This window comes from Propithecus coquereli, unplaced genomic scaffold (assembly GCF_000956105.1).
Source record: "Propithecus coquereli isolate 6110/MARCELLA unplaced genomic scaffold, Pcoq_1.0 Scaffold188, whole genome shotgun sequence".
Taxonomy (NCBI): Eukaryota; Metazoa; Chordata; class Mammalia; order Primates; family Indriidae; genus Propithecus; species Propithecus coquereli.
This window is the reverse complement of record NW_012143634.1, coordinates 5071195-5097260: the sequence shown is the minus strand read 5'-3', so window position 1 is coordinate 5097260 and position 26066 is coordinate 5071195. Positions and strand designations below refer to the sequence as shown.

At 35.9% G+C, this 26066-nt stretch overlaps 1 protein-coding gene across 4 annotated transcripts in view; it reads left to right on the top strand.

Moving 5' to 3' along the window:
- The window catches only part of USP9X (ubiquitin specific peptidase 9, X-linked), a 131663-nt gene that overhangs the window by 81241 nt on the left and 24356 nt on the right, over positions 1 to 26066 (top strand). For all 4 annotated transcript variants that reach the window (XM_012642819.1, XM_012642818.1, XM_012642817.1 and 1 more), the window contains exons 21-31: positions 41 to 161; positions 9944 to 10074; positions 10281 to 10559; positions 12727 to 12852; positions 13784 to 13909; positions 15121 to 15287; positions 20021 to 20129; positions 20357 to 20503; positions 21123 to 21269; positions 21972 to 22194; positions 24081 to 24301. In XM_012642819.1, the coding sequence (XP_012498273.1) occupies positions 41 to 161; positions 9944 to 10074; positions 10281 to 10559; positions 12727 to 12852; positions 13784 to 13909; positions 15121 to 15287; positions 20021 to 20129; positions 20357 to 20503; positions 21123 to 21269; positions 21972 to 22194; positions 24081 to 24301 (1797 nt within the window). The remainder of the gene's footprint in view (positions 1 to 40; positions 162 to 9943; positions 10075 to 10280; positions 10560 to 12726; positions 12853 to 13783; positions 13910 to 15120; positions 15288 to 20020; positions 20130 to 20356; positions 20504 to 21122; positions 21270 to 21971; positions 22195 to 24080; positions 24302 to 26066) is intronic.

The window sequence follows — 26066 nt, the reverse complement described above, 5'->3', positions numbered from 1 at the left end:
CTAATTTACAGGTAATTATTTTGTATATTTTATATTCTAGATAATGTCACTGCATCCCAGATACATCTCTTTCCTTTGGCAAGTTGCAGATTTAGGTAGCAGCCTAAATATGCCACCTCTTAGAGATGGAGCAAGAGTACTTATGAAACTTATGCCACCAGGTAAGAATTTTTAAATGACAATAAAGTATGTGCTAGACAATAAAGGCATATATTGACAAATTCTGTTTCTGAATGGACCATGCTTTGTGGTATAGACTATACAAGGGTTGACAAATTACAGCCTGTAGGCCAAATCCAGCCCACTGCCTGTTTTTGTACAACTCCAGAGCTAGGGATGGTTTCTGTGTTTTTAAGTGGTTTAAAAAACAAAAGAGTAAGATTTTGTGACATGAAAATTATATGAAGCTTAAATTTTAGTGTCCAAAATCAAAGTTCTATTAATACGCAGCCATACTCATTCGTTTACATACTGTCTATGGCTGCTTTTGTCTTAAAACAACAGAGCTCAGTAGTTGTAGACCATAGGGCCTGCAAGCCTAACATTCTTACTCTCTGGCCCTTCACAGGAGTTTACCTACACCTGGACTGTAATATGGGTCATGTGTCATCCACAGCATTTTTCCTTTTTTATTCCTTAGAAATAGCCACTTTTAACTTTTATTTTCATATACATGTGTACCATTATATCTGTAAGTAGTGCCCTTGTACAGCTGTTACTTTTAGATATATACTGATTTTCTACTGTACAGATGAAAAAAAATTTTTTTTTTTTTTTTTGAGACAGAGTCTGACTCTTGCCCAGGCTAATGTGTCGTGGTGTCAGCCTAGCTCACAACAACCTCAAACTCCTGAGGCTTCTGCCTCAGCCTCCTGAGTAGCTGGAACTACAGGGATGTGCTACCATGCCTGGCTAATTTTTTTCTATATATATGTTTAGTTGTCCAGCTAATTTCTTTCTATTTTTAGTAGAGACGGGGTCTTGCTCTTGCTCAAACTGGTCTCGAACTCTTGACCTTGAACGATCCTCCTCCTTCGGCCTCCCAGAGTGCTAGGATTACAGGTGTGAGCCACCGCACCCAACCTTGAAAACTTAACTTTTACATACTCCACATCCTCCCAATATTTGCTTAAATCTATATTTAACATTTTCAAGACTCTGAATTATGGACCTCTAGATTACTGATAACTTGTATTCTGGATTTAATAATTTCCCCTTTTTCTCGATTTTCTATATACCTGTCACTTATTCTTACTGCATACTTTCTAATAACCTCTCAAAATAATTTTCCATTATGTACATTATATGATCCATCAGCTCCACTATTGTCCTGGAACTTTTTCTTCTCTAATTGTTCTTTGTTGGCTACACAGCTATTTTGGGGGGACTTATTTCTAAAACTTTCCTATGTCAGATCCAAATTCACTGGTTCCTATGTCTTGGGCCATTCTTGAGGTGTTCCCTTATTTTATTAAAGTACGTTCCCCTATTGTTTGAAAGGATTTGTGGGAGTTTGTTTTGTTTTGTGTTGGTTTTTTTTTTTTTTTTTTGAGACATTGCTTTTGTGAATGCAGCCAAACCCTCATATTTGATAGTAGTTTGAGTATAGAACGCTAGGTTTGAAAATTTGCTCCTTCCAGCTGGTGATGTTGCTGGTGAAAAGACCAGAGTCATCTCAGTTTCTATTCCTTTGCATGTGATCTTTGTTTGTGGAAGTGCTGGTTTTATCCTTGAGTTTTAAAATTTCATGACGATATGCTTTGTGTTGAGTATTCTGTGGGCCTGGAGATTTCCTCAGTTACGAGAGATTTGTATTGTTTCACAGTTTTCTCACAAACATTTTGCCTTTTGTCTGTCTTTGAAATATCTGTACATGTGGTGTTGAATCTACTAGATCTGATTTTCTTGCCTTTTCTTTCTTCCTTTCTCTCATTAATTTTATTCCACCTTTGCCATGGTTTCCTTAAATCTTTCCAACTCTTCTGTTGACTTCCCCCCCACCCCCCCCCAGGTATTCCTAGTGTTAAATTTTCAAGACCTTTGTCCTAGTGATCCTTTTCCATACATAGGATTTTGTTTTTCCTGAGCAGAGTCCTGTGTTTCTGCTCTAATATATGTGTGTTCCTCTAAAAACCTAATGTTCTGCAAAATTATGCACTAAAAATACCAGAGCTTATGGGGAAAAGAGTTGGGGCAGATCATTGAATCCTGTAAACTTTAAAAATGTTTTCAGTGTATTTTTTGGAAATATTTGCAAACTTATAGAAATATTAGAAGCACAATTCAAGAACTTTTGGGGGGAACAATTTGAGAGTAATTTGCTGGTCTGTTGTCCCATCACCCCCCAAATACTTTATCATGTATTTCCTGCAAATAAGAATATTTGTCTATATAATAACCAAAATGAAAGTTAACATTGATTCATTACTTAGCAGACGCCATCCAGTGTTCTCTGATAATCTCCTTTAGAGCAAGAAGATTTAATTCAAAATCAAATACAGTCAGCCCTCTGTATCCATGGGTCCCACATCTGTGAATTCAACCAACTTCCGAAAACAAAACTTCAATTTATGGCTGGGCACAGTGGCTCATGCCTGTAATCCTAGCACTCTGGGAAGCTGAGGCAGGAGGATTGCTTGAGCTTAGGAGTTTGAGACCAGCCTGAGGAAGAGTGAGACCCTGTCTCTACTAAAAATAGAAAAATTAGCTGGGCACAGTGGCAGGACCTGTAGTCCCAGCTCATTGGAGGCTGAGCAGGAGGATCACTTGAGCCCAGGAGTTTGAGGTTGCAGTGAGCCATGATGACACTCTACTTGAGGTGACAGAGCAAGAGTCTTTTTTTTTTTTTTTTTTTTTGACATGAAACCAATAAAAAGGAAATGCTGACTTAACATTGCTGACAGATGGACATGGAGCTCTGAGACAGATGGGCGTTAAGGTGGGCACAGGAGCAAGTAAAATTTGCCAAGGGTCATGAAAATCTGGGCGTACACCTCCTAGGATGAGCCCTGGGTGCAAGTGTTCACTTTTTATTTTCCTTAACGAATTTAACAGACTTCTGACCTATGTAGCTGGCAGGCTGAGGGGGTTTTTTACTTGCTAATTTTAATTTTTGTTGTTGAACATTAACAGTTTTTCTGTTCTTCTGGCTCCTGTTGCCTGGGAGATATCACATATGAACAAACTCACTTTCCACATTATACTGACATCATTGTGTTTGCCAGTTGAATATGAGCTAATTAGGGTTATAGAAACACATGGTATAGCATAACAGATTATACTAATTCTCTCTATGCTGTTACTGATATTTCACTTGTTTTCTTCTGTTTCCAGCATTGTCTGTTTTCTTTGAGTTCCTTTTTTTAAAAAAAAACTTTTTATATTGAAGTAATTTCAGACTTACAAAGAATAGTACAAAGAGCTCTTTAACATTTTGCCACAGTTATGTCATTTGCTCTATGATTTTTTTGGTCTAAGCTTTGGAGAGCAGGTTGTAGATGTATCTTTTCGTCCATAAATACTATGTGTTTTCTAAAAATAAGGACATTCTCTTACATTACCATAGTATTAACCAAAATCAGAAAATTTTGGTTAATAATCGAAGCAGATACAATACTATAAGATTTACTTCATATTTTGCCACTTTCCCCAATAATATCCTTTCTAACAATATTTTTCTGGTTGAGAATCTAATCCAAGTTCACACATTGCATAATTACTTGGTGTGTCTTTTTAGTCGTCTTTAATCTGCAATAGTTCCTCATCTTTGTTTTTCATAACTGATGTTTTTGATAAGCATAGATCAGTTGTGGTATTGAATGTCTGTCATTGGGTTTTATGTTTCCCGATGAGTATATACAAGTTGTACGTTTTTTGATAGAATGCTCCTTGTGTGGTGTGTCTTTTTCAGGGTATCACATCAGGGGACGTGTGTCACTGTGTCCTTTATTGGTGACATTAACCCAGATCACTTAGTAGATAATCTGCCATTTTTCTCCTCTCTGAAGTCATTTTTCTTTTATAGGTAGATACTCTAAGACTTTGTAACCTTTTTCCTCATCAAACTTTTACTTATTGGTTTTATCATTTATTGTGATTATTGATTGCCTAAATCAGTTTTTACTATAATGGTTACAAAATGGTGATTTTGTTTTAACTTCATCGTCCCTTATACATTTATTAGTCGACAGTCTGCTATAAGATAGTGTTTTGTCTTCTCCACTATTTGTTATGTACTCTTTACTCATGGATTCTTATTTTATTCATTGGGTTATAACCGTTATAATCATTATTTATTTTGATGCTCAGTTGTCCTAGGTGTGGTCAGTGGAAGTCCCTATAAAGTGGACCCAATGTCTTTTTTACATAACCACCTGAATTTTTTTTAAGTACTTTATTACTTTCTGGTGCAAGATGTTTAAAGCTCATCTAGTAGGTACTCTGCCCTAGCTCTGGAGTCAGCCATTTCTCCTTTTAGTGGGGGGAGAAGGGGCTGGTATTTAGAAATTAATATCCAAGGGCTAAGTTGTGCTTATTACTACTGAGGTGTCCTTGTTTCTCCCTTCTTTCGTTGGACCTAGCAGGGAATACACACACATACATCTATATCTATTTCTCTTCTTTTTAAAAAATTTGACGCATAATAATTGTACATATTTATGCGGCTACAGTGTGATGTTTTGATACACATACGCATCGTGTGATGATCAAATTATGGTATTTAGTATATGTATCACCTTAAACATTTATCATTTCTTTGTGGTAAGAACATTCAGAATCCTCTCTTCTAGTTATTTTGAAATATACACTATAATATTATTTTTCTGTAGTCATGCTACTATGCTATAGAACACCAGAAATTATTTCTTCTATCTAATTGTAATTTTGTACCTATTGACTAATCTTTTCTTATCATCCCCTTCCCCTACTCACCCCAGCTTCTGATATCCACTATTCTACTCTGTACTTCTATAGGATCGATTTTTTTAGATTCCACAGATCAGTGAGGTCATGTGGTATTTGTCTTTCTGTGCCTGAGTTATTTCACTTAACATAATGTTCTCCGGGTTCATCCATGTCACAAATAACAGGTGCATTCTTTTTATGGATGAATAAATAGTATTCCATTGTGTACACCACACTTTCTTTATCTATTTGCCCGATAACAGACACTTAGGTTGATTCCATATCTTGGCTACGTGAATAGTGTAGTGATGATAAACATGGGAGTACAGATATCTCTTCAATATACTGATTTTATTATCTTTGGATAAATATCCAGAAGTGGTATTGCTGGATCATATAGTAGTTCTATTTTTCGTTTTTTGAGGAACCTCCATACTGTTTACCATAATGGTTGTACCAATTTACCTTCCCACCCACAGTGTACAAGGGTTCCCTTCTTCACATCCACACCAGCATTTGTTATTTTTTGTCTTTGTGATAATAGCCATTCTGATTATGGTAAGGTGATATCTCATTGATTTTCATTTCCTTGATGATTAGTGATGTTGAGCATTTTTTCATATACCTGTTGGCCATCTGTATATCTTTTGAGAAATGCCTATTCAAGTCCTTTGCTCATTTTTTAATTGGATTATTTGCTTTTTTGCTGTTGAGTTCCTTATATACTTGGGTTGTTAACCCTTTGTCAGATGCATGGTTTGCAAATATTTTCTCCCATTCTGTAGGTTGTCTCTTCAGTCTGTTGATTGTTTCCTTTGCTGTGCAGAAGCTTTTTAGTTTGATGTAATCCCATTTATCTATTTTTGCTTTTGTTGCCTGTGCTTTTGAGTTCTTATCCAAAAAGTCCTTGCTCAGACCAATGTCATGAAGCACTTTCCCTATATTTTATTCTAGTAATTTCATAGTTGGAGGTCTTTAATCCATTTTGAGTTGATTTTTGTGTGTGGTGAGAGATACCTGGTTTCATTCTTCAACATGTGGATCTTCAGTTTTCCCAGCACCATTTTTATCAAAGAGACTGTCTTTTCCCCATTGTGTGTTCTTGGCACCTTTATTGAAAATTAGGTGTTTGTAAGTGTATGAATATATTTCTGGATTCTCTGTTTTATTCCATTGGTCTGTGTCTTTTTATGCCAACATCATGTTGATTTGATTACTGTAGTTTTGTAGTAAGTTTTGAAGTTAGGTACTGTGATGCCTCTGGCTTTGTTCTTTTTGCTCTAGATTGTTTTGGCTATTTTGGGTCTTTTGGGATCCATATGAATTTTAGGATTGTTTTTTCTATTTCTGTAAAGAATGTAATTGGTATTTTGGTAGGGGATTGCGTTGAATCCGTAGATTGCCTTGGGAAGTGTGGACATTTTAATAATCTTCCAGTCCATGAACATGGAACGTATTTCCATTTATTTATGCCTTCTTTAATTTCTTTAATCAATGTTTTATAGTTTTCATCGCAGAGACTTTTTACCTCCTTGGTTAAATTTATTCCTAGGTTTTTTGCTTCTTCGTGCGTTTATTTTTGGTAGCTATTGTAAATGGGATTGCTTTCTTGATTTTTTATTTCCAGATAGTTTGCTATTGGCTATAGAAATACTACTGAGTTTTGTATGTTGATTTTGTATGCTGCAATGAACAAACATGGATTCATATTGGTACCAATCCAGCTTCCTAGTCTTCTTCCATTCCATACTTACATCTCTACAGCAATGAAAAATCTGCTGCTTCCCAACTTCATAAATCTATTTGGAAGCGTTGGAAACTTGCTTCTTTATAGACTTAAACCCCTGTTTTTAGGCCTTTGATTCATCTATACTTTCCCAAGTGTGTGTTGTTTTCAAATCCTTAGCTTTTCTAGGATTCAGTGGGGCACTAATTTATAGGTACCCTCTTCTCTTCCCCCTTACAAGCACTTCTTGGTTCAGCTAACCCAACTATCTAGTCTTTCATCCCCTCTACACCTTCAATAATTTGTTGACAGCTCTCTAGTATTGCTTCCTCTTCCGTTGTATGTCCTTTTGAGTTTATATATTTTTATATTTATTCATATTTTAGTTGGGTTTGGGAATGCATTGATGATAAATACAGTTCAATACACTGTATTTAATTGTCCCAGATGATGTCTTAAACTGTACTGTGCTTTTATTATCACCTTTTTCTAATGTAAACACCTTATTGGCCTGTTCATCTTGCTTTCTGATTGCTATGGAACAAAATCAGTTCACATAGTAGATTCTTAGCTAGGGCTTGTCTCAAAGATTTTATTTAATCCTTATCTGTTATATTGTTTAGACTTTGTATTGTGTCATTTACTAGGATCTCAGTAATAGTTTTTGCTGTATGTATACAGATTCAACCTCACGACAAATTTTAAAACACCCATCACTGAATCCTTGATCTTGTGATTTGAGCTTAGTGTCACCAGATGGCGACAGTGAGCTCTTAACAGGTGGTTTAGACAGGAAAGTTGAGAAGGAGCTTTTTTCATATTTTATATAATCAAAGTATAGTACCTAAATTTGAAACATCCAACTTTTGAAAAAACCAGTAATGATCTATTGCAGTATAAAAATCATAGGCTTTAGACTCAAATGGACTTCAATTCAAATGTTGCTTCTTATAGTTGCTACTCTCTGGCCTTGGACGAAAGTTTTCTTAGTTTTTCAGAGCTTCCTTATCTGTAGAACTGGGCTAATAATAACTTTTTTGTATAATTATGGAGATTAAATGACATGATGTATCATAAATCCCTAGCCTAGTGACTGGCACTTACTATTCAACAAACATTAACCCACTCTCACTGTGATTGTTACACATACATACACACATAAACTCTTGAATAAGAAAGGAAGCAGGAGCTCTAAGAAAAGGAAGTGGTTATAAATTCTGTTTCTAGCTGTATAACATTTGGGTAAGTGCTTAGTGTTTGTGCACATGTGCATGTATTGGCGGGGAGAGATAGAATCCAGTAGCTTTTTTCCTAGTCATTAAGTTTACCTCAGTTCATTCTGCAGTCTTTTCTGTAGGTAATTTAATCTCCTGTGTTCTTTCTCTACACATGTCAGGGAAACAGACTGTTGCTTCATACTGAATGGTTAAAATGTATACTGCTTTACTGAGCAGAACGAGTTGCTTTTCCTCATAAGAGCTTCCTTTTTTTACAGGAGTTTGGTGTAACTAATATCTTAAAATATACCGAAGTCTGTAAGCTCTTTGTGCTGATTAACTCATTTTTTCCTCACAACATCCCTATAAGGGGATTACAATTTTGATCTATATTTTAAAGATGAGGAAACTGAGGCACAGATTGTTAATTGATCTGGGACACATAGCTTAAATGGCAGTTCTAGTATTCAGATGTTTTGTACTGTTAACGCACTTAGATTTAGTTATCTTTTTAAAAGCCTAGAAAGAAAGAAACTAAAATTGTAACTATCTCTGGATGACAGGATTATAAGTGGCTTAAATTTTTCTCTGTCTTCCATATTATATAAAGTATGCACATATATAATCAGGTGCCTAAAATCATTTAGATTAACAAATGCAGGTACTAGAGTGATGACTAAACAATCATTTCATTCAGACCCCTGAGATGAATAAACTAATCCAACATCATTAAATGATTTACTTAGAATTGACCACTTTCTTTTCTTGAGCTCTTGTATCTTTTCTCCTACTCCCTTTTGCCTCCAGCCTTCCCTTAAAATACTTTTAAACCGAGCATGATATTCTCTGATATAGTGGTTAAGCATATGAATTGGTTTGGCTTTTGGTAGTAATTTGGCAGTATATGCAAAGTCTTGGATATTTATGTCCAAATTTTTTATGATTGCAGGGTTTTTCATAATGAAATACAAAGATTTGGCTGCTAAGATCTTTAGTGTAAAAAGGGGGGGGAGGAAAAACCTAAATGCCAAATAATAGGGATTAAACTATTAAAATGGCATTTTCATTTTAATCATCAATAGAAATGAAGTAGGAAATGAATATTTGATGACATGGGAAGATATTCACAAATATTAGAAAAATTTACTATTTCAGTTAGTTACATTATATGTCACTATCCCTTTAGAATAGGGAGAACTAACAATTTCAGCACAAATTGAAGAATTTTTGATAAGATATGGCAGCTGTTTCCAAGCCTGTAAAAATTAGTTTACCCTAAGAAAACTATAGTAATTTGCATTATTATAGAAATGAAAAGATAATAATAATTTTCTTCAAAGGAAGCTTTTACTTTTAAAAAAGCAATTTTATTAAGTAGTTTTTTAAGCATAGGGTAGTTACCTTAGAAAGAACTTGGTTATCAAAGTACTTTCTGAAGTTCACTGACTATTCTGAAATTTGAGTATTTGGTAGCTAATCCTTAATTGTATTATGCGATTATCTTTTTTTCACTGTAATTTTTAACTGTAATTTAAAAGAAACTCATGTTTTAATATAATGACAAAAGAAAATATCAAAGCTCTGCTTGCTTTGAAGTGAACATTAAGCACTATTCCTGTTTTGTTTTTTTCTTTTTTATGATTTCTTTTTAGGGTTCATTTTCTTAGGTACCACTGAGTCTCTTTCAGTGAAGCAAGCTAGTTAATACATAGTGTTATGAGGATAAACAATACAGAAGTTGGAAGGAAGAGCTTGTAATTTTTTTCTCTTTTGTTATTTCCAGTCAGAACTACTTCGTTTTAAAGTGTATTTATTTTTTTTTTGGTCTCCAGTGGCTGAAGAGGGCATGTTGATTTGAGGTCTCTGAGTAGCAGGCTGCTGCTCCCTTTGTGTTTAGGTTGACTAAGAAAGGAGCCTTGGGGTTTTGTTGTTGTTGTTTTTTAATCCAGGTCTGGTTATACCTTATGAAGTTTACGCTTGTATCCCAACTGAATGGATTGTTACCCCATATTAAAATGATCTTCAAGTTACCAAGAGTGAAATATTATGAACATATGAACTATTTTGCTTCAGACTGTGTCTCTTTTTCTTACAGATAGCACAACAATAGAAAAATTAAGAGCTATTTGTTTAGACCACGCCAAACTTGGAGAAAGCAGCCTTAGTCCATCTCTTGACTCACTTTTCTTTGGTCCTTCAGCCTCACAAGTGCTATACCTAACAGAGGTTGGTTTTTTCCTTTTGAATTTATTATTTAAATTTGACCTTTTTTATGGTAATGCAAAGAACGTGGATAAGTTGTAATGAAATATTTTTGAAATAGTCAAGAATTTCTTAGTAGTGATAATAGGGTAAATTGAAGTTACTAAATTTTTTTTTTAAAACCTTTTAATAACAGTTGCCCTCTCCCCTTCTTTTTTTTTTTTTTCCAGGTAGTCTATGCCTTGTTAATGCCTGCTGGTGCACCTCTGGCTGATGATTCCTCTGATTTTCAGTTTCACTTCTTGAAAAGTGGTGGCCTACCCCTTGTCCTGAGTATGCTAACCAGAAATAACTTCCTACCAAATGCAGATATGGAAACTCGAAGGGGTGCCTACCTCAATGCTCTTAAAATAGCCAAACTGTTGCTAACTGCCATTGGCTATGGCCACGTTCGAGCTGTGGCAGAAGCTTGTCAGCCAGGTGTAGAAGGGGTGAATCCCATGACATCGGTAATACAGACTTTTTAAAAATCCTTTTATAACAGTAGATAGCAATTTTTAAAGTTAAAATTCTCAGCAACTTTTAAGTGTGAAGTTCAAAGTCGACTCAAAATGTTGAAAGTTACCCCCTTTTCACTTTGTCAGTTGGACTTATGTCTTTATTGGTCATTCAAGTGTGGCAAAGGAAATACCCTTTTAAAACTCAGGCACACTGGGTATTTGTCTTGTATCTGGTCGGAGGAAACAAATTAAAATTTAAAAAAAGAAATAAGAAATAAGAAAAAGTTGAAAGTACCTTATTTCAGAGGTTTTCCTCTATTAAATTATATTTGTATTAAAAGTACAAATGCTCTTCACTGACTATGCTACTAATTCGAAGAGCAGTTCCTCTCTGCCCACTTAAATCTTGCTTGACTTTCGATTATCTTAACCTACAAATGCCAGGCACAGTCGCACCACTTTGGGAGGCTGAAGGGGAAGAATCGCTTGAGCCCAGGAGTTCAAGATTACAGTGAGCTATAATTACGCCACTGCACTGTAGCCTGGGTGACAGAGTGAGACCCCAGTCTCTTTAAAAAACAAAAAACAAAACATAAAACCTTAACAAAACCCCATATGAATCTCTTACTAATTTGTGCCTGACAGATATGTAAAGACACAGGTGGTAATAAGAGATGTAATTGATTTAGCCTGTTGCCAGCTTCCCTTCCCACCTTGAGCTTAAATCCCAGTTCTGAGCTTATTCTAACTCTTTCTTTGTCTTGGTGGCATACTTGATCCATTCCACCAAAAGCTCTCAGTACATGCCTCTATTTATGAGAGATCAAACTATGTGTTTAATTCTATGCAAAATTTTAGTTCTTTTATATCCTTCATAAGTGGTAGTTTTACTAAATTAATGATAAAGATTTTCTTCTTTAAATTTGGCTTAGTTCTTAATCCAGGAGGTTGGAATGTTGATAATTATTATATCACATATAATTTTTTTTAAGTGTGATAATATCATGTTTATGTTTAAAAGGAGGGGCCCCTATCTATGTAAAATAATAGCAGAATTATTTACAGATGAAGTTATATCCAAGATTTGCTTGAAAATAATCGTGGAGTAGAGAAGGGATGGAAAGCAAAGGGTGGGGGTGGTAATGACATCAAACAATTTGGTCCACTGATGATAATTACTGAATGGTACATGGAATAATGGTACATGGAATTTCGTTATGCTGTTCTCACTTCTTTCATGTATGTTAGAAATTTTCTGTAAAAAATAAAGTGGCTTAAATTTTATATTGTTTTGTATTACAGGTCCCATCTCTGTTAGGATAAAAAAAAATAGTTCTTATTAGGTTAAAAAAACAGATTCTTGTTAGGGTAAAAACAGATTTTTATCATGATCCCTGATACGGGTGCTTAATGAATTATACAGAAAACAATCACATGCTTCCCTTTTTACCTTTCTCCAGTATTTATTTGGAGAATGTGCCACTGTGGATATAAAGGTACATAATAGCCTCTATTCTCAAGGAGCTCACAGTAGAGAATTAAATACAAAAAGTTAGTAATACAGAGATATCTTAAATAATGTTGTACAGATATTTATAGTATGTAGAAAGGGAATTACAACTTGAAGGCAGTAAGAATTGCTTTGCTAACAGCTACTTGATAAAATTAATCTCTTTATCTCATGAATTTAAAAACTTGTTATACTACTAAGTAAAAACTCTGATACCTTTCTTAAATTTATCCTCTTCCTGTTTTTTCAATATTCCTTAATTTTTCTTTTTTCCAAAGCAGAATTGTATGACAATGGGGAATACAAGCAGGGGCTGCCCAGGGTCATGTGTGTAAAAGATGTGCAGTACTTTACTGAGTCTCTGGGTGAAGTTGGAACCAGTCTGTTCAGTTTGTAATTATGCCCTGCAAGTTAAACTGAAGCCCAGATATAGAAACACAAGTTGGATTGATCTAGACGGGTGTTTGCAGAGAGATCATGGCACTCCAATGCACAAGAAAGAGAGGAAGCCCATCTTGTTGGCAATGCTTTTTAAGTGTGGGTTGCCACACGTTCTATGGTGTATATAGGTCATTGTGAGGCAGTAGTGATGGATGGAGGAACAAATTGTTGGGTTTGGATATGTACAAATTATTTATTCCAAATAAAATGGATAACTTTTTTCAGATCAACCAAGTTACTCATGATCAAGCAGTGGTGCTACAAAGTGCCCTTCAGAGCATTCCCAATCCCTCATCTGAGTGCATGCTTAGAAATGTGTCAGTTCGTCTTGCTCAGCAGATATCTGATGAGGTTAGTGTTATATATTGTTTTATGTAACTTATGTGATATTATGTTATATATAAGACTTATTATAAGGACACTTAACACAATATTAATTTGCCTAGACACTCACTCATTTTAATCACTGTCTCAGTCTAGAGAAAGTTCCTCTAACATCATTTTTATCTATTATTAGTACTTTGTTTTTAATCAACTTTATGAACAGTAAGCAGCATTCTTTTAAAGTATACAGATTCAGTGAATTTTTACAGATGCATGTATGTGTGAAAGCACTGCCACAATCAAGACACAGAATATTTCCATCACTCTTTCATTATGCCCCTTTGCAGTCTGTTCTTCCCTCTATCCTGGCCCCAGGTAACCACTGATCTTTTAGTCCCCACAGAGTATTTTTCATTTTCTATAATTTTATACAGATGGATTATACAGTCTGTGTTCTTTTGTGTCAGGCTTAATTCACTAAGAATAAAGACTTTGAGAATTATCTATGTTGTGCGGATCAGTAGGTCATTCCCCTTTACTGCTGAGTAGTTTCCCATTATGACCATTCCACATTTTGTTTATCCATATACTTGGCAAAGGACGCTTGGTTTGTTTCCCTTTCTTGACTGTGACTAAAGCTGCTGTGAACATTGTGTGCAACTGTATGGTCGCAGGTTTTCATTTTTCTTGAATAAGAAACGAGGACTGGAATGGTTGTCATCTTTGTAGTCTTAAAATAGTACAGGGCCGGATACCAACTTGGAGAACATACTTTTCGGTATTGCTGTCCCAAAAAAAAAAAAAAAAAGCAGGAGAAAGACAACTTGGAAACCTAAAGACAATGGTACTACTTTACAGCAATTCCTATTTCCTTTACAAAGAGAAAAATTTTTGTTTTTCTAGTGATTATTCCACTCTCATATTCTGTCAATAGTTTTAATTACTCATTATCTTGCAGGCTTCAAGATACATGCCTGATATTTGTGTGATTAGAGCTATACAAAAAATTATCTGGGCATCAGGATGTGGGGCATTACAGCTAGTGTTTAGCCCAAATGAAGAAATCACTAAAATTTATGAGAAGGTAAGAATTATCACAGAAATATTCTTTGTACACAATTATTGCTTACCTGTACATGTGACTAAATTTTTATGTTTGCTATCTTTAAAAATTCAGTTACTTGTATCTTAATGGTTAAAAATTAACTGATAACTATAGTTGAAAATGTAGTAAAATTTTACTTTGAAAATAAAGTACTTAGGAATCCTGCCATGATTGAGGCTGCTTTTTAAATGAAACTGCCTTTTTCTGCTTCTCACTGGGGTCAGATATAATTGTTTAACATTGAATTTGCTTTCTCCCATTCTCTTTCATTTTTCTGTCCTGTGTAAATTTTTGTTTGTCAGTTATGGTATAACGGCATTTAAGTATTTTTGATTCTCTTAAAGCAGTCAAAAGTAGGAAGAGTATCAGCCACTTAGGTATCATCTCATCCTTGACCTTCTGTTGGATTAAGCAGATTACCTACAGAAGAGAGTCTGTGGTTGGCTCTTTGATTTCCTGTCATACGTACCTGCCCCTGATAGCTACTACTGCGTATTTAGAATGAGAAATTGAGTTATAGAAGCTTCTCTAACTCAGTAGAGCTTCCCTTTTATGGCCAACATAACCCTGATTTTTCCAGGATATATGTTGGTGTTCCATAGTATCAGTCTGGTATAGTCCTGGGTATTTGTTCAGCAAATAATTAAATGACTGTTCTGTTTCAGGCATGTACTTATAGTTATTACTTTCTGATAAATCAGATTAGAATTTATTAGGTACCTACCCAAGCATATTTTAGGCTGTAAAAGTCTTTCAAACCCTTCCCGAACAGTTGTCCATGACAATGATTTTGAATACAATGGCACAATAGGTAATCTAGATAACGGAACTACTTAAAAGTGCCTAACTGCCATGCCAGAGTGGTTCTTGAGAAAGGAATGGTTGTTGGTGTAGAAGTACACGACTCAAAAGGCCTCTAGGATCCTGAAGGACTAAGAATTAAGTGGTATGCTCAGTGTTCTCCTTCAGCCCTCCTTGGGATATAGCTGAATATTGGAATTAGACTTCATTTTCTATTACAGTCATTTCTAGACTATGCCAGAGGGACCTCAGGAGTGGCATGTAGCCTTAGAGAGGCTGAGGTGAAGTGGTTCATGTGAGTATGTAAGTTTTTAGCACTAACTTGAAGTTGTGTGAGATTTTTCTTAAATGTTTCTCTAGGTAATTTGTTCCTAAATATAATTTTACAGACTAATGCAGGCAATGAGCCAGACATGGAAGATGAACAAGTCTGCTGTGAAGCATTGGAGGTGATGACATTATGTTTTGCCTTGATTCCGACAGCCTTAGATGCTCTTAGTAAAGAAAAGGCTTGGCAGACATTCATCATTGACTTACTATTGCACTGCCATAGCAAGTAAGTGTCTTTTTTAATTGTAAGAAACTTGATCTTATTTTTATAAACAGAAATGAATTAATTTATGCTGGCAAAATGTGTCCCAGAAATCAAATATTTACTGTCTCTATAGCATGTTGCTGTTGAGGAAGTTTTTAAAATGTACATGATGTAATGGGGTAGGTTCAACTCGCCCACTCCAGAGGATGCTCTAAAGTGATTTTAGTGGGTCTCAAGTGGGAATGTCTACTGTTTTAAGTAGGTCCTCAGGTAATTTTCCTTGAAGACATCCAATCCAGCCTATCCAGAAACTCCTTTAACATGATCCCCACAAATCAGGTTGGAGTTGCTATCTCCTTGAGAAGACTTTGTCATTGGACAACTGTACACATTGAAAAAGATAAATAGGTTGAATAAGTCTAGTTCCATTTAATAATGCATTTGTGTGGGGGTAGTAAGAAGAGGAAGGATAATTAGCCAACAGTTTTAATGAAGTCAAACAGGAAGGTAGCAAGTTTCTTATTCTGTTAGTTTTTTTTTTAAATTCTTAAAGAAGAATTAAGGAACTTGGTTTAACAGGTTTGTCTGCCTTCTGTCCTTTATGAAAATTCCCCTTATATTACTTAGAACCATTTCACCTCTCTCTTTCTGAAACTTGCACACAATGGGGTGAAGTACTGTAGAAAGCATGCCATCTCATTATGTCTCTGTTATCTTGTCTGCAGTAATAAAAGAGGTGTTCAAAGTTAAGATCTTTTTGAGCTTTAGGTATATGATTTTTTTTTCTCTAGTATCAACACTCTCTGCCGTGTGGTTTTCAATCATTTTATAAATATCTGAGTACCTACTATAGATTCAAAATCCCTTATTTCTAGTTTGTAAGAAGTTGGCAGCAAACCTGACCTGAACATTAGTTGTTGGCATTAACTTTCTAAAATCTGATTCCCCAAATATATACGAGCCCACAGGGGATTCAGATAAGGGCTTGTGAGCCTGTATACATGAGCGTGCTCCTCAGGTGGACTTTGTACTCATATACTGATGGTTAAGAATAGCTATTTACAAAGCACTTCTCAGTCCCTGTAGCAACTTGGAAGTACACTTTGTTGATGGAGAGACTAAGACTGTTAAAATTAAATGACTGACAAGGTCATACCATCACTAAATGCCCACAATAAGATTCAAACAAGGTTTTCTTCCTCTTGAGTTCTGAGTTATTTCTGCTACACAAGTTTGGCTCTGGGTATAATTATTAATCCACCAGCAAATATGTGAGTCCCTACTATGCACTTGGCAATTAAAATTAAAAGTCAACCAAGGCAGTTCTTATAGTCAGGGAACTTTGAGACAGAAATTGGTGCCATAGAAGGTAAAGTATTTGGAGAATTGGGAAAGAGGAGTAAGTTACTTTCTCCCTGGAAGTAGCAGGAGTGAAAATTCTGTGCAGGATGTAGCATGCAAGCTCATGTTTAGGTAGGGTTTAGACATGCATAAAAATGGAAGATGTGCATTGCCAGTGCTCCCTCTCACTCTCCTCTTACTCCCAGTTATGTTGTTTTTACTTCAGTGCATCTTTGGACTTCATACATATCCTTCTCATACTGCTTCTACCCTCATCTAAGCGATCAGCACTGATTGCCTGGACAACTGCAGTATCCTTGACCTTCCAATCCCTAGTGTTGCACCCCTTTAATCTGTTGACCACACTGCAGGTGGAATGATCTCTGCAAAATGTGATTGTGTTACTTTCCTGCTTAAAAATCTTTCCATGTCTTCCCATTATGTTTTGAATTAAGTCTGAACATTTAAATTTGGCTTATAAGCACTCCACGATTTGGTCTCTGCTTCTGCTCACTCACAAGTTTTAACTTAAATGCCACATTTTCCAATAACTTATCCTTATCCCTAGAGTAGGAAGTTTCCCCAAACCTCTGTTCCTGTTAGCTAGTCTACTTCCACATCATAACACTCACCTTATTTTATTGCAATTAGTTTCAATTGAATTTGAATTCCCTTAGGTATATATGTTTTTCCAGCCCTCTTCAGGGCCTGTTGCTTTATACCCTGCCTACTCATTTATGTTACCTCTCTGATCCATGAAGGTGTTTGACTTTGCCAGTCCTGGGATAGTGCATTCATAGCACAGCTAAGTATTCTGGTTTGATTTGTAGAAAAGGAGAAAAGGATGGATAATACTGTAAAGGAGGTTAGTGGGAGTCAGTTTGACAGAAGGCCTAAGATGCTGATTTCGATATGGTAGACAGTTTTATTTATTTGGTAAATATTGATCAGGTACCTATTTTATCAGACTGTATTCTAGCCACTGGGGACAAATGGGCAAAATCTTAGCCTTTTTGGAGCTTGCATGGCAAAGCGGGTGTGGGAAGGGAAGGGAAGAAATACAGGAAAATATTATATATGGTATAGATAGTAATAAATGCTATGGAGAGAAAGAAAGCTGGAAAGGGGGATAAAGAGTTGGGTGGGTGGTCAGTGGAGTTCAGTTTTATGTAGGGTAGTAAGAGAAGGCTTCACTAAGAAGGTGACCTAAACAAAGCTCTGAAAGAGTAAGGTAATAAACTATGTGAATAATGAGGTAGGTGTGTTTTAATCAAAAAGAATAACAGAGATAAATGTCCTGAAGTAGGAACATGCCTAAAGTATAAAAGAACAGCAGGGAAACCCGTACGGCTGAAGCAGAGTGGGATTGGGCGAGGCGGGGGGTTGTAGGGGGCAAAGTTGGAGAGGGTAACAACTAGTCTGTAAGAATTTTTTTTTTTTTTTTAAGAAAAGAAACAGGGTTCATCCAGGCTGGAGTTTGGTGGCACAGTCATAGCTCACTGCAGCCTCAAACTCCTGGACTCAAGTGATCCTCCTGCCTCAGCCTCCTGAGTAGCTGGGACCACAGGTGCATGCACCACACCCAACTATGTTTACTTTTTGTAGAGGCGGGATCTCGCTATGTTGCCCAGGCTGATCTGGAACTCCTGGACTTAAGTGATCCTCCCACCTTGGCCTCCCAAAGTGCTGGGATTACAGGCATGAGCCACTGTGCCCAGCCCTGTAAGGATTTTATAGGTCATTGTGAAGACATTGACCCTAAGTGAGATGGGAATCCATTGGAGGGTTTTGAGCAGAGAAATGATGTGCTTTGACTTAACATTGTAAGTTTATTCTGGTTGGGAATAGAATATAGAGTAACAGGAAAAGCAGTTAGACTATTTCATTAATACAAATAAAAGATGACAGTGGCTGGAAGTGTGGCACTAGTAGAAGTGATAATAAATGATCAGATTCTATAGTATTTGTTGACAGAAATGTATTTCTTTTGAAGCACTATGGAAGTCTGCATATGCTCAGGGGAGTTTGATCAGGAATTGACAAGCACCAACTCTTTATGGACTCCTGCTCTATTTGAGTTGCATACCTAACCTCTTTAAAATTAATAAAGCAAGGCAGTGGGACTGACATACACCTTTGAAAATCTGGTAAAAGTTATGGACCTCCCCAGAAAAATAGGTACTCCTGACTTCAGTTTACTTGGATTCCCCGCTGCCCCCCAGCTCTACCCACAAAAATTTTAGGGGCTTCTGAGTCCCTCTGGTTTATAGACCTTGTGGAATGTTTTCAGAAATCTCCTAAAAACCATCCAAGAGGGATGGTAGTACAGAGAAGGTATGTAGTCAGATCATTTACACTTGAACTATAAATTAGGTTCTGAGCTCTCTAGTAGCTGGCACAAAGACAGAAACGTATATTCATGAAATGTAGTTTATGGAGTCTATAAGATACGTAAATGCTTAGCAGATACTTGGTGAGCATCTCCCATGCATCAGACATTGTTCTAGGTGCCAGGAAACTCTGGCATCAACAAAGCAAAGCCCCTACCCTGAAAGAGCTTACTTTCTAATGGAGATAGATCTTGTAAACAAATAGTATTTGTACATTTGGTAACTGGTTCTTGAGTGCCTACTGTACACCAGACACTAGGTTCCAGAGGTACAGTGTTACCTAAATAGATGGTGTTTCTGCCTTCTGGAAGCATTTTTTCTAGTGAGATCCATGTAATATATAATTTTTTAAAAGATCCATAATGATCAGGTAAAATTCTCAGTATGGGCCCAGAGACAGGTTTCTCCCATGGGTCATGATAGAGAATATTGTATAATACAGTGGTTCTCAATCTTTAGTAAACATCAGAATCACCTGAAGAGTTTATTAACACATTGCTGGACCCCACCCCCAGTATTTCTTATTCAGGAGGTCTAGGGTGGAGCCTGAGAATTAACATTTCTGACAAGTTCCCAGATGATGCTGATGTTGCTGATTCTGGGGACTGTGCTTTTGGAATCTTTAGTGTGATATAACGGACATCTGCTGTAATATCCTTACTGTGATTGCTGCAGAATTCCCACAGAGCTGCTGTTGTAAAACACAATTAAATGAAAATTCTGTAGACGGCCACAAAGATGCATAAGGCTTACTGTAGAGCATTTTGTCTCTAGAGGAACATTTCCAGCCTGTTTCAAGGAAGAGATGTTTAGAAGGTGTCCCTCAAACTCTTAGTGACAATTTAAGGATATAGTCCTGGACATACAGCTTAAGTTCACCTATTACGTGTTGCTGGCTTGAGTCCTTAATTTATCCCCCCTTACGCTCTCCCTGTCAGGAGAGAATGGTGTTAGAATCTTTTTTTTTTTTTTTTTTTTTTTTAATAAAAATGGTAGATTAAATGTGAACCATTTTTATTTCAGAACTGTTCGTCAGGTGGCACAGGAGCAGTTCTTTTTAATGTGCACCAGATGTTGCATGGGACATCGACCTCTTCTTTTCTTCATTACTCTACTGTTTACCGTTTTGGGGGTGAGACATTTTTTAGTATGCTTATCAATGTGTGATTCATTCTTTAAACAAGGAACATTCAGAAATTTATGGGTTTAGCTAGCATTAATGTTAAATCAGTCTGTATTTAATAAATATTAGTAATTTCCTGTATTATTTTAGTCATTTCCTGTAGTTAACTCTGGGTTTTTAAAAAGTGGATTCTGAGCATGGACATGTAAATTCACATTCTTCTTCATTGTTTTCAGAGCACAGCCAGAGACAGAGCTAAACATTCAGGCGACTATTTCACTCTTTTGAGGCACCTCCTTAACTATGCTTATAATAGTAATATTAATGTACCCAATGCTGAAGTTCTTCTCAATAATGAAATTGATTGGCTTAAGAGAATTAGGGTAAGTTGCAGTTAATATTGTTAATCATTACCATTATTAGTAAATAGAGTGTTTTATTAATAGATGGTTTATAGTTTTGAGTGTTTCAGTTAAATGGAAAACTCCAAAGAATAACAAAAAGGACCAAAGAATATACTCTGCATTGGTGGATATTAGTAACTCATGGTTCACAAAATAAATGTATAACTAGTTTTGTAAATGTTTTGCTTACTTTAAACTTGGAATACTGATGTTTAGCTTCTTCCATTTTAAGTATTTTGGACCTTTTTACCAATTCTCGTTTTTTTAGAAAGTATTCTTTAATTGTTTTCCATCAAAAATGAGTCTGATAGACTAACACTTTTGATCATAACACCTGGTACTTTTTACTTAGGCAGAAATGTATGACAATTTATTTCTGAAGAGATTGATGGTTTTCAGCCTTCAAATTAGCATTTCTTCTAATAGTTCATAATGCCTATTTCTAGGAAGTTTTGAAGAAGACAACTTTAACTTACTTGAATGGAAAGGTTTAGAGGAATTATCTCATGTTCCTCCAGCTCTGTATTGTTCTGGCTCCTCTCTCCCTCTTTACGTCCCTTTTATAAATTAGGCATTTGATGTTTTTTTCCTTCGGCAGGATGATGTTAAAAGAACAGGTGAAACGGGTGTTGAAGAGACGATCTTGGAGGGCCATCTTGGAGTGACAAAGGAGTTACTGGCCTTTCAAACTGCTGAGAAAAAGTTTCATATTGGTTGTGAAAAAGGAGGTGCTAATCTCATTAAAGTAAGTTCTATGTTCGTGGTCCTAAACTAGATATCATGACCTTCTAAATGTTTATCATGAAATCTGTCTGATTAATTTATAGTTATGTTTTTGGTGTGTTATCTTGACCTCTTCTCTTTTTAAAAATTTCTACCAAGGTTATAATAATTTTTTTAAAAGTTGTGCCTTATTTTATTCCAGAGATGTTTCCAAATTTTGTATGTAAATAAAATTTCAGTATTAAGTATTATTTAATTTTTCTGTTTGGAAAAACTTAATCATTCCATCAGGCTATTTAAATGAAGCAGACCTCTGTTTTGTAAGAATGCATCTTATATATCATATTTCCTTAAATGAGCTTCTTCATGTAAGTGGTAAGTCAAGTAAACAAAAAGTATCATTTTAGTACATTTTATTCTAAATGGGTTTATTTTGGTATACATTTGATCAAAGGAGTAAACTTATTTAAAATGTAAATTTTAAATACTATAGTCAGTTTTTAATACTTAAAGATTTTTTAATCTAGGAAATTAGGTATGTTTGTTAATTATAATAAATAGTATTTTGAACTAGGCTAGGGTCTTTTTATTAGAAAATCTAAGGAAATTTTCTGATATAAGATCTTAAAGACATTTTAAAATTATTTCCTTACAAGAGACATTTCTTTCTTTTCCTAAAAACATATATCATTGGTAATATGTTATCCCTTTGTCAACTTTTTAGGAATTGATAGATGATTTCATCTTTCCTGCATCCAATGTTTACCTACAGTATATGAGAAATGGAGAGCTCCCAGCTGAACAGGCTATTCCAGTCTGTAGTTCACCAGCTACAATTAATGCTGGTTTTGAATTACTTGTAGCATTAGCTGTTGGCTGTGTGAGGAATCTCAAACAGATAGTAGATTCTTTGACTGAAATGTACTACATTGGCACAGCAATAACTAGTAAGTATTTTAAAATATAAAGTTAATGATTAATAATGCTAATGTTTTAAATTCTATTTTTTTAGAAACATTTTCAACTCATGTTTTTGTTCTTTCACCAACTAGTTTAACACTTAGCAAATGAATGTATAATTAACACCATTATAAGCCAAGAGCCTTTATATAGAAAAATTTTCAAATGTTTGTTAAATGTCTTCCTGTAAGTGTTTCAAGTATTTTACAAAATAAATTTCATGTCATCAAACCTGAAATAAAACCCAACTCTAGAGTAATAAGTAGCCAAAGTAAATGCCATAGAGTTCAAACTTAAAGCTTTAAATTGCATGCATTAGAAAACCTTTCAGGCCCTCACTTAGACGTTCTTTAATGTTATTTTTATATGACTTCTAAGAAATTCTAGGTTTTTGAAGATTAGAATGTAAGAAGATAACCATGTTAGTGAACTTTATGTTCTCCCACCTCGAGCCCATGATACAAACTGCGGACACCAGATCAGGAACTCTGAAGCTCAAAAGGGGTGTGGGCAATATAAAATAGCAGAAAAGGCAGAAATAACTGAAACAACTGAGGCTTTTATGTTTTAAGAGAAAACCACTGTTTAGCTGCAACATTTAAGACTATAACTGATTATAGTAAATCTTTAAGAACATGTCAAATTCTTTTTTGATATATTGTGTTTCAGAATATAAGGAAGTTTTTATTAACATCTTAGGAGTTTCTGATTGACTGCTTAAACGATTAGACCTTCGGGTATTCTATCAAATCTATATATAGTGAGGTGTTTTTTTGTTTTGGGTTTTTTTTTTTTTTTAATGGGTTTTAGTTTGCTTATTTTTGTTTTTAAATAGTACACTGGTGTGGTAAAAATTTCAAGTACTAAAGAGGGTACTTGGAACATACTAAAAAGTATGTTTCTGCCTATCCCCTCCCCTAGTTCACTTTGATAGCTACAACCATTGTCATCAGTTCATGTCTGTGTTCGCAGCGTCTGTGTGTATGCAAGATCTACGTACCAGATCTTTCTTTGTTTCGTTTTTTAACCACAGATTGGAATATAGTACAATGTTCTTTACTTTGTTTCCACTTAATAATGTATCTGTCATTATTCCCTGTCAACACATATTTATGTAATTCAATTTATTGACTATATACCTTTCAGTTCAACATGATATTTATTTGACCAGTCCCCTAGACAGTGATGATATTTACCTTGTTCCCAGGTTTATACTAGGTGAGGGAGATGGGGAGATGTACAGTTATTTACAATTCTCACAGAACTTCCAAATCTACTATCTTGTTTGCTCCTCAGAATAGCATTGTGGATATAGGCAAAGCAAGTATTACTCTTATTGTTACATTTACTAGGTGGAAACAGAAGCCCACCTGAAGGTGGGAAAAAAGAGTTGGTAAGCATTAGAACCAGGGTGTGAATGCAGATGGTCTTAGGATTATTTAAAACTGAGCAAGCTATAATGTGTTGATATGTTTATATAACACTTCATGCCACAGTGAGTTTTAAGACATTTTTTAAAACCTGCAAAAGTATAAAATATTAAGAAAGTTAATAATGACCAAACAATAAAAATTAAGTTAGCATGTAGATGTTAACGTTACGCCATCTTGTATGACTATTTCTGAGACTGCCATAGAAGCGACATTAAATAAAACATGGGTTTGTCAATGATTAGGTAAGAATCTGCACAGTGGTGCATGTTGCAATATATCTCAGATTGTTTGCAGATGAAATCTAAACTTAGAACACTGCTTCAGGTTAGGGTTAGTAGAATTGTGAGTAGTAGAATTGTTGCTAGTGTTACTTTTTGACCTTAATAGAACTTCAAAGAATAATGATTGTGTTCATGCTGTAAGAATCTTTTCTTTCTCAGCTTGTGAAGCACTTACTGAGTGGGAATATCTACCACCTGTTGGACCCCGCCCACCAAAAGGATTTGTGGGGCTGAAAAATGCTGGTGCTACTTGCTACATGAATTCTGTGATTCAGCAACTCTACATGATTCCCTCCATCAGGAACGGTATTCTTGCAATTGAAGGCACAGGTAGTGATGTAGATGATGATATGTCTGGGGATGAGAAGCAAGACAATGAGGTAAATTTTAATTATCATCTCTGTTTTCTGTGTTTGAAATTGTGATACCAAATACTCTTCTCTCTTAAGGGAGCATTGTACTTTCACCGGATTTGTTAAAGTATATTTGAAAGTAGGGGTGAACTTCTTCCAGCATGGAATACTGCCTATTGGTGTAGTATAGTGTTCACTGTCTATCAGACTTTAAATTGCTATTAATTTTCAGGATAGTTTATGTCTTTAAAACAACAGTTAATGGACTTGTCTTTTTTGTATAGAGTGTTCAGTGTAATTCGGAGTTTGTGTAATGGTAAGAGTCTTACCGCCCATCTCCAGAGCTTTTCATCTTGCAAAAGTCAAACTCTGTACCCATTAAACAACTCCCCATTTCTCCCTCCCCCTCCAGCTCCTGGAGACCACCATTCTTGCTGTCTCTATGATTCTGACTACTCTAAGTACCTCATTTAAGTGGAATCATACAGTATTTGCCTATTTACAGCTGGCTTATTTCACTTAGCATAATGTCCTTGAGGTTCCATGTTGTAGCATGTATCAGAATTTTCTCTTTTTAAAGACCAAGTAATATTTCATTGTATGTATATACCACATTTTGCTTATCCATTCGTCAGTGGGCACTTGGGTTGCTTCCCCATTTATGCCGTTGTGAATGAGGCTGCCATGACATGCATATACAAATATTTCTTTGAGACCCTGCTTTCAGTTCTTTTAGGTACATGCCCAGAAGTGAAAGTGCTGGATCATACGGTGATTCTATTTTTAATTTTTTGAGAAACTGTTTTCTATAGCAACTGCACCATTTTACATTCCCACCAACTAGTACACAAGGGTTCCAGTTTTTCCACATCCTTGTGAACACTTGTTGCATTCTTCTTTTGATAGTAGCCATCCCAAATGGATGTGAAGTAGTATCTCATTGTGGTTTCTATTTGCATTTCCCTAATGGTTAGTGATTTTGAGCTTTTCCTGTGCTTATTAGCCACTTTTTGGAAATACCTCTTCAAATCCTTTGTCCATTTTTAAATCAAATTGTGTTGTTCCTGAGGGCTTGGCTTTGCTTTTCATTTCCTTTCCCTTCCACCTCTGCCCCCACCCCTCCCCCTCTGTCCCTCTCTCCTCTCTTCTGTCCTATCTCCTCTCTCCTCCCCTCCCCTCCCCTCCTCTCTTCCCTCCCCTCCTCTCTCCCCTCCCCTCCTCTCCCCTTCCTCCTCTCTTCTCCCTACCTCCCCTCCCCTCTCCCCTCTCTTTTCTTTGACACAGTCTTGCTCTTTTGCCCAGGCTAGAGTGCAGTGGGGTCATCATAGCTCACAGCAACCTCAAACTGCTGGGCTCAAGCAATCCTCCTGCCTCAGCCCCCTGAGTAGCTGGGAATACGGGCATAGCCCACCACACCATACACCTGGCTAATTTTTCTATTTTTTTTTTTTTTTTTTTTTTTGTAGAGATGAGGTCTATGTTGCCCAGACTGGTCTCAAATTCCTGGCCTCAAACGATCCTCCTGCCTCACCTTCTCAAAGTGCTAGGATTATAGGCGTGAACCATCACTTCTGGCCTGTTGTTGTTGAGTTTTAGGGGTTCTCTATATATTCTGGATATTAGTCTCTTATCAGATAACGTGATTTGCAGATATTTTCTCCCATTTGGGGGGTTGCCTTTTTATTCTGTTGATAGTCTCTTTGCACAGAAGTTTTTAAGTTTCTTAAGGTCCAATTTATCTATTTTCTTCTTTTGTTGCCTGTACTTTTGCTTTTACCCTGTGTTTTAAGAG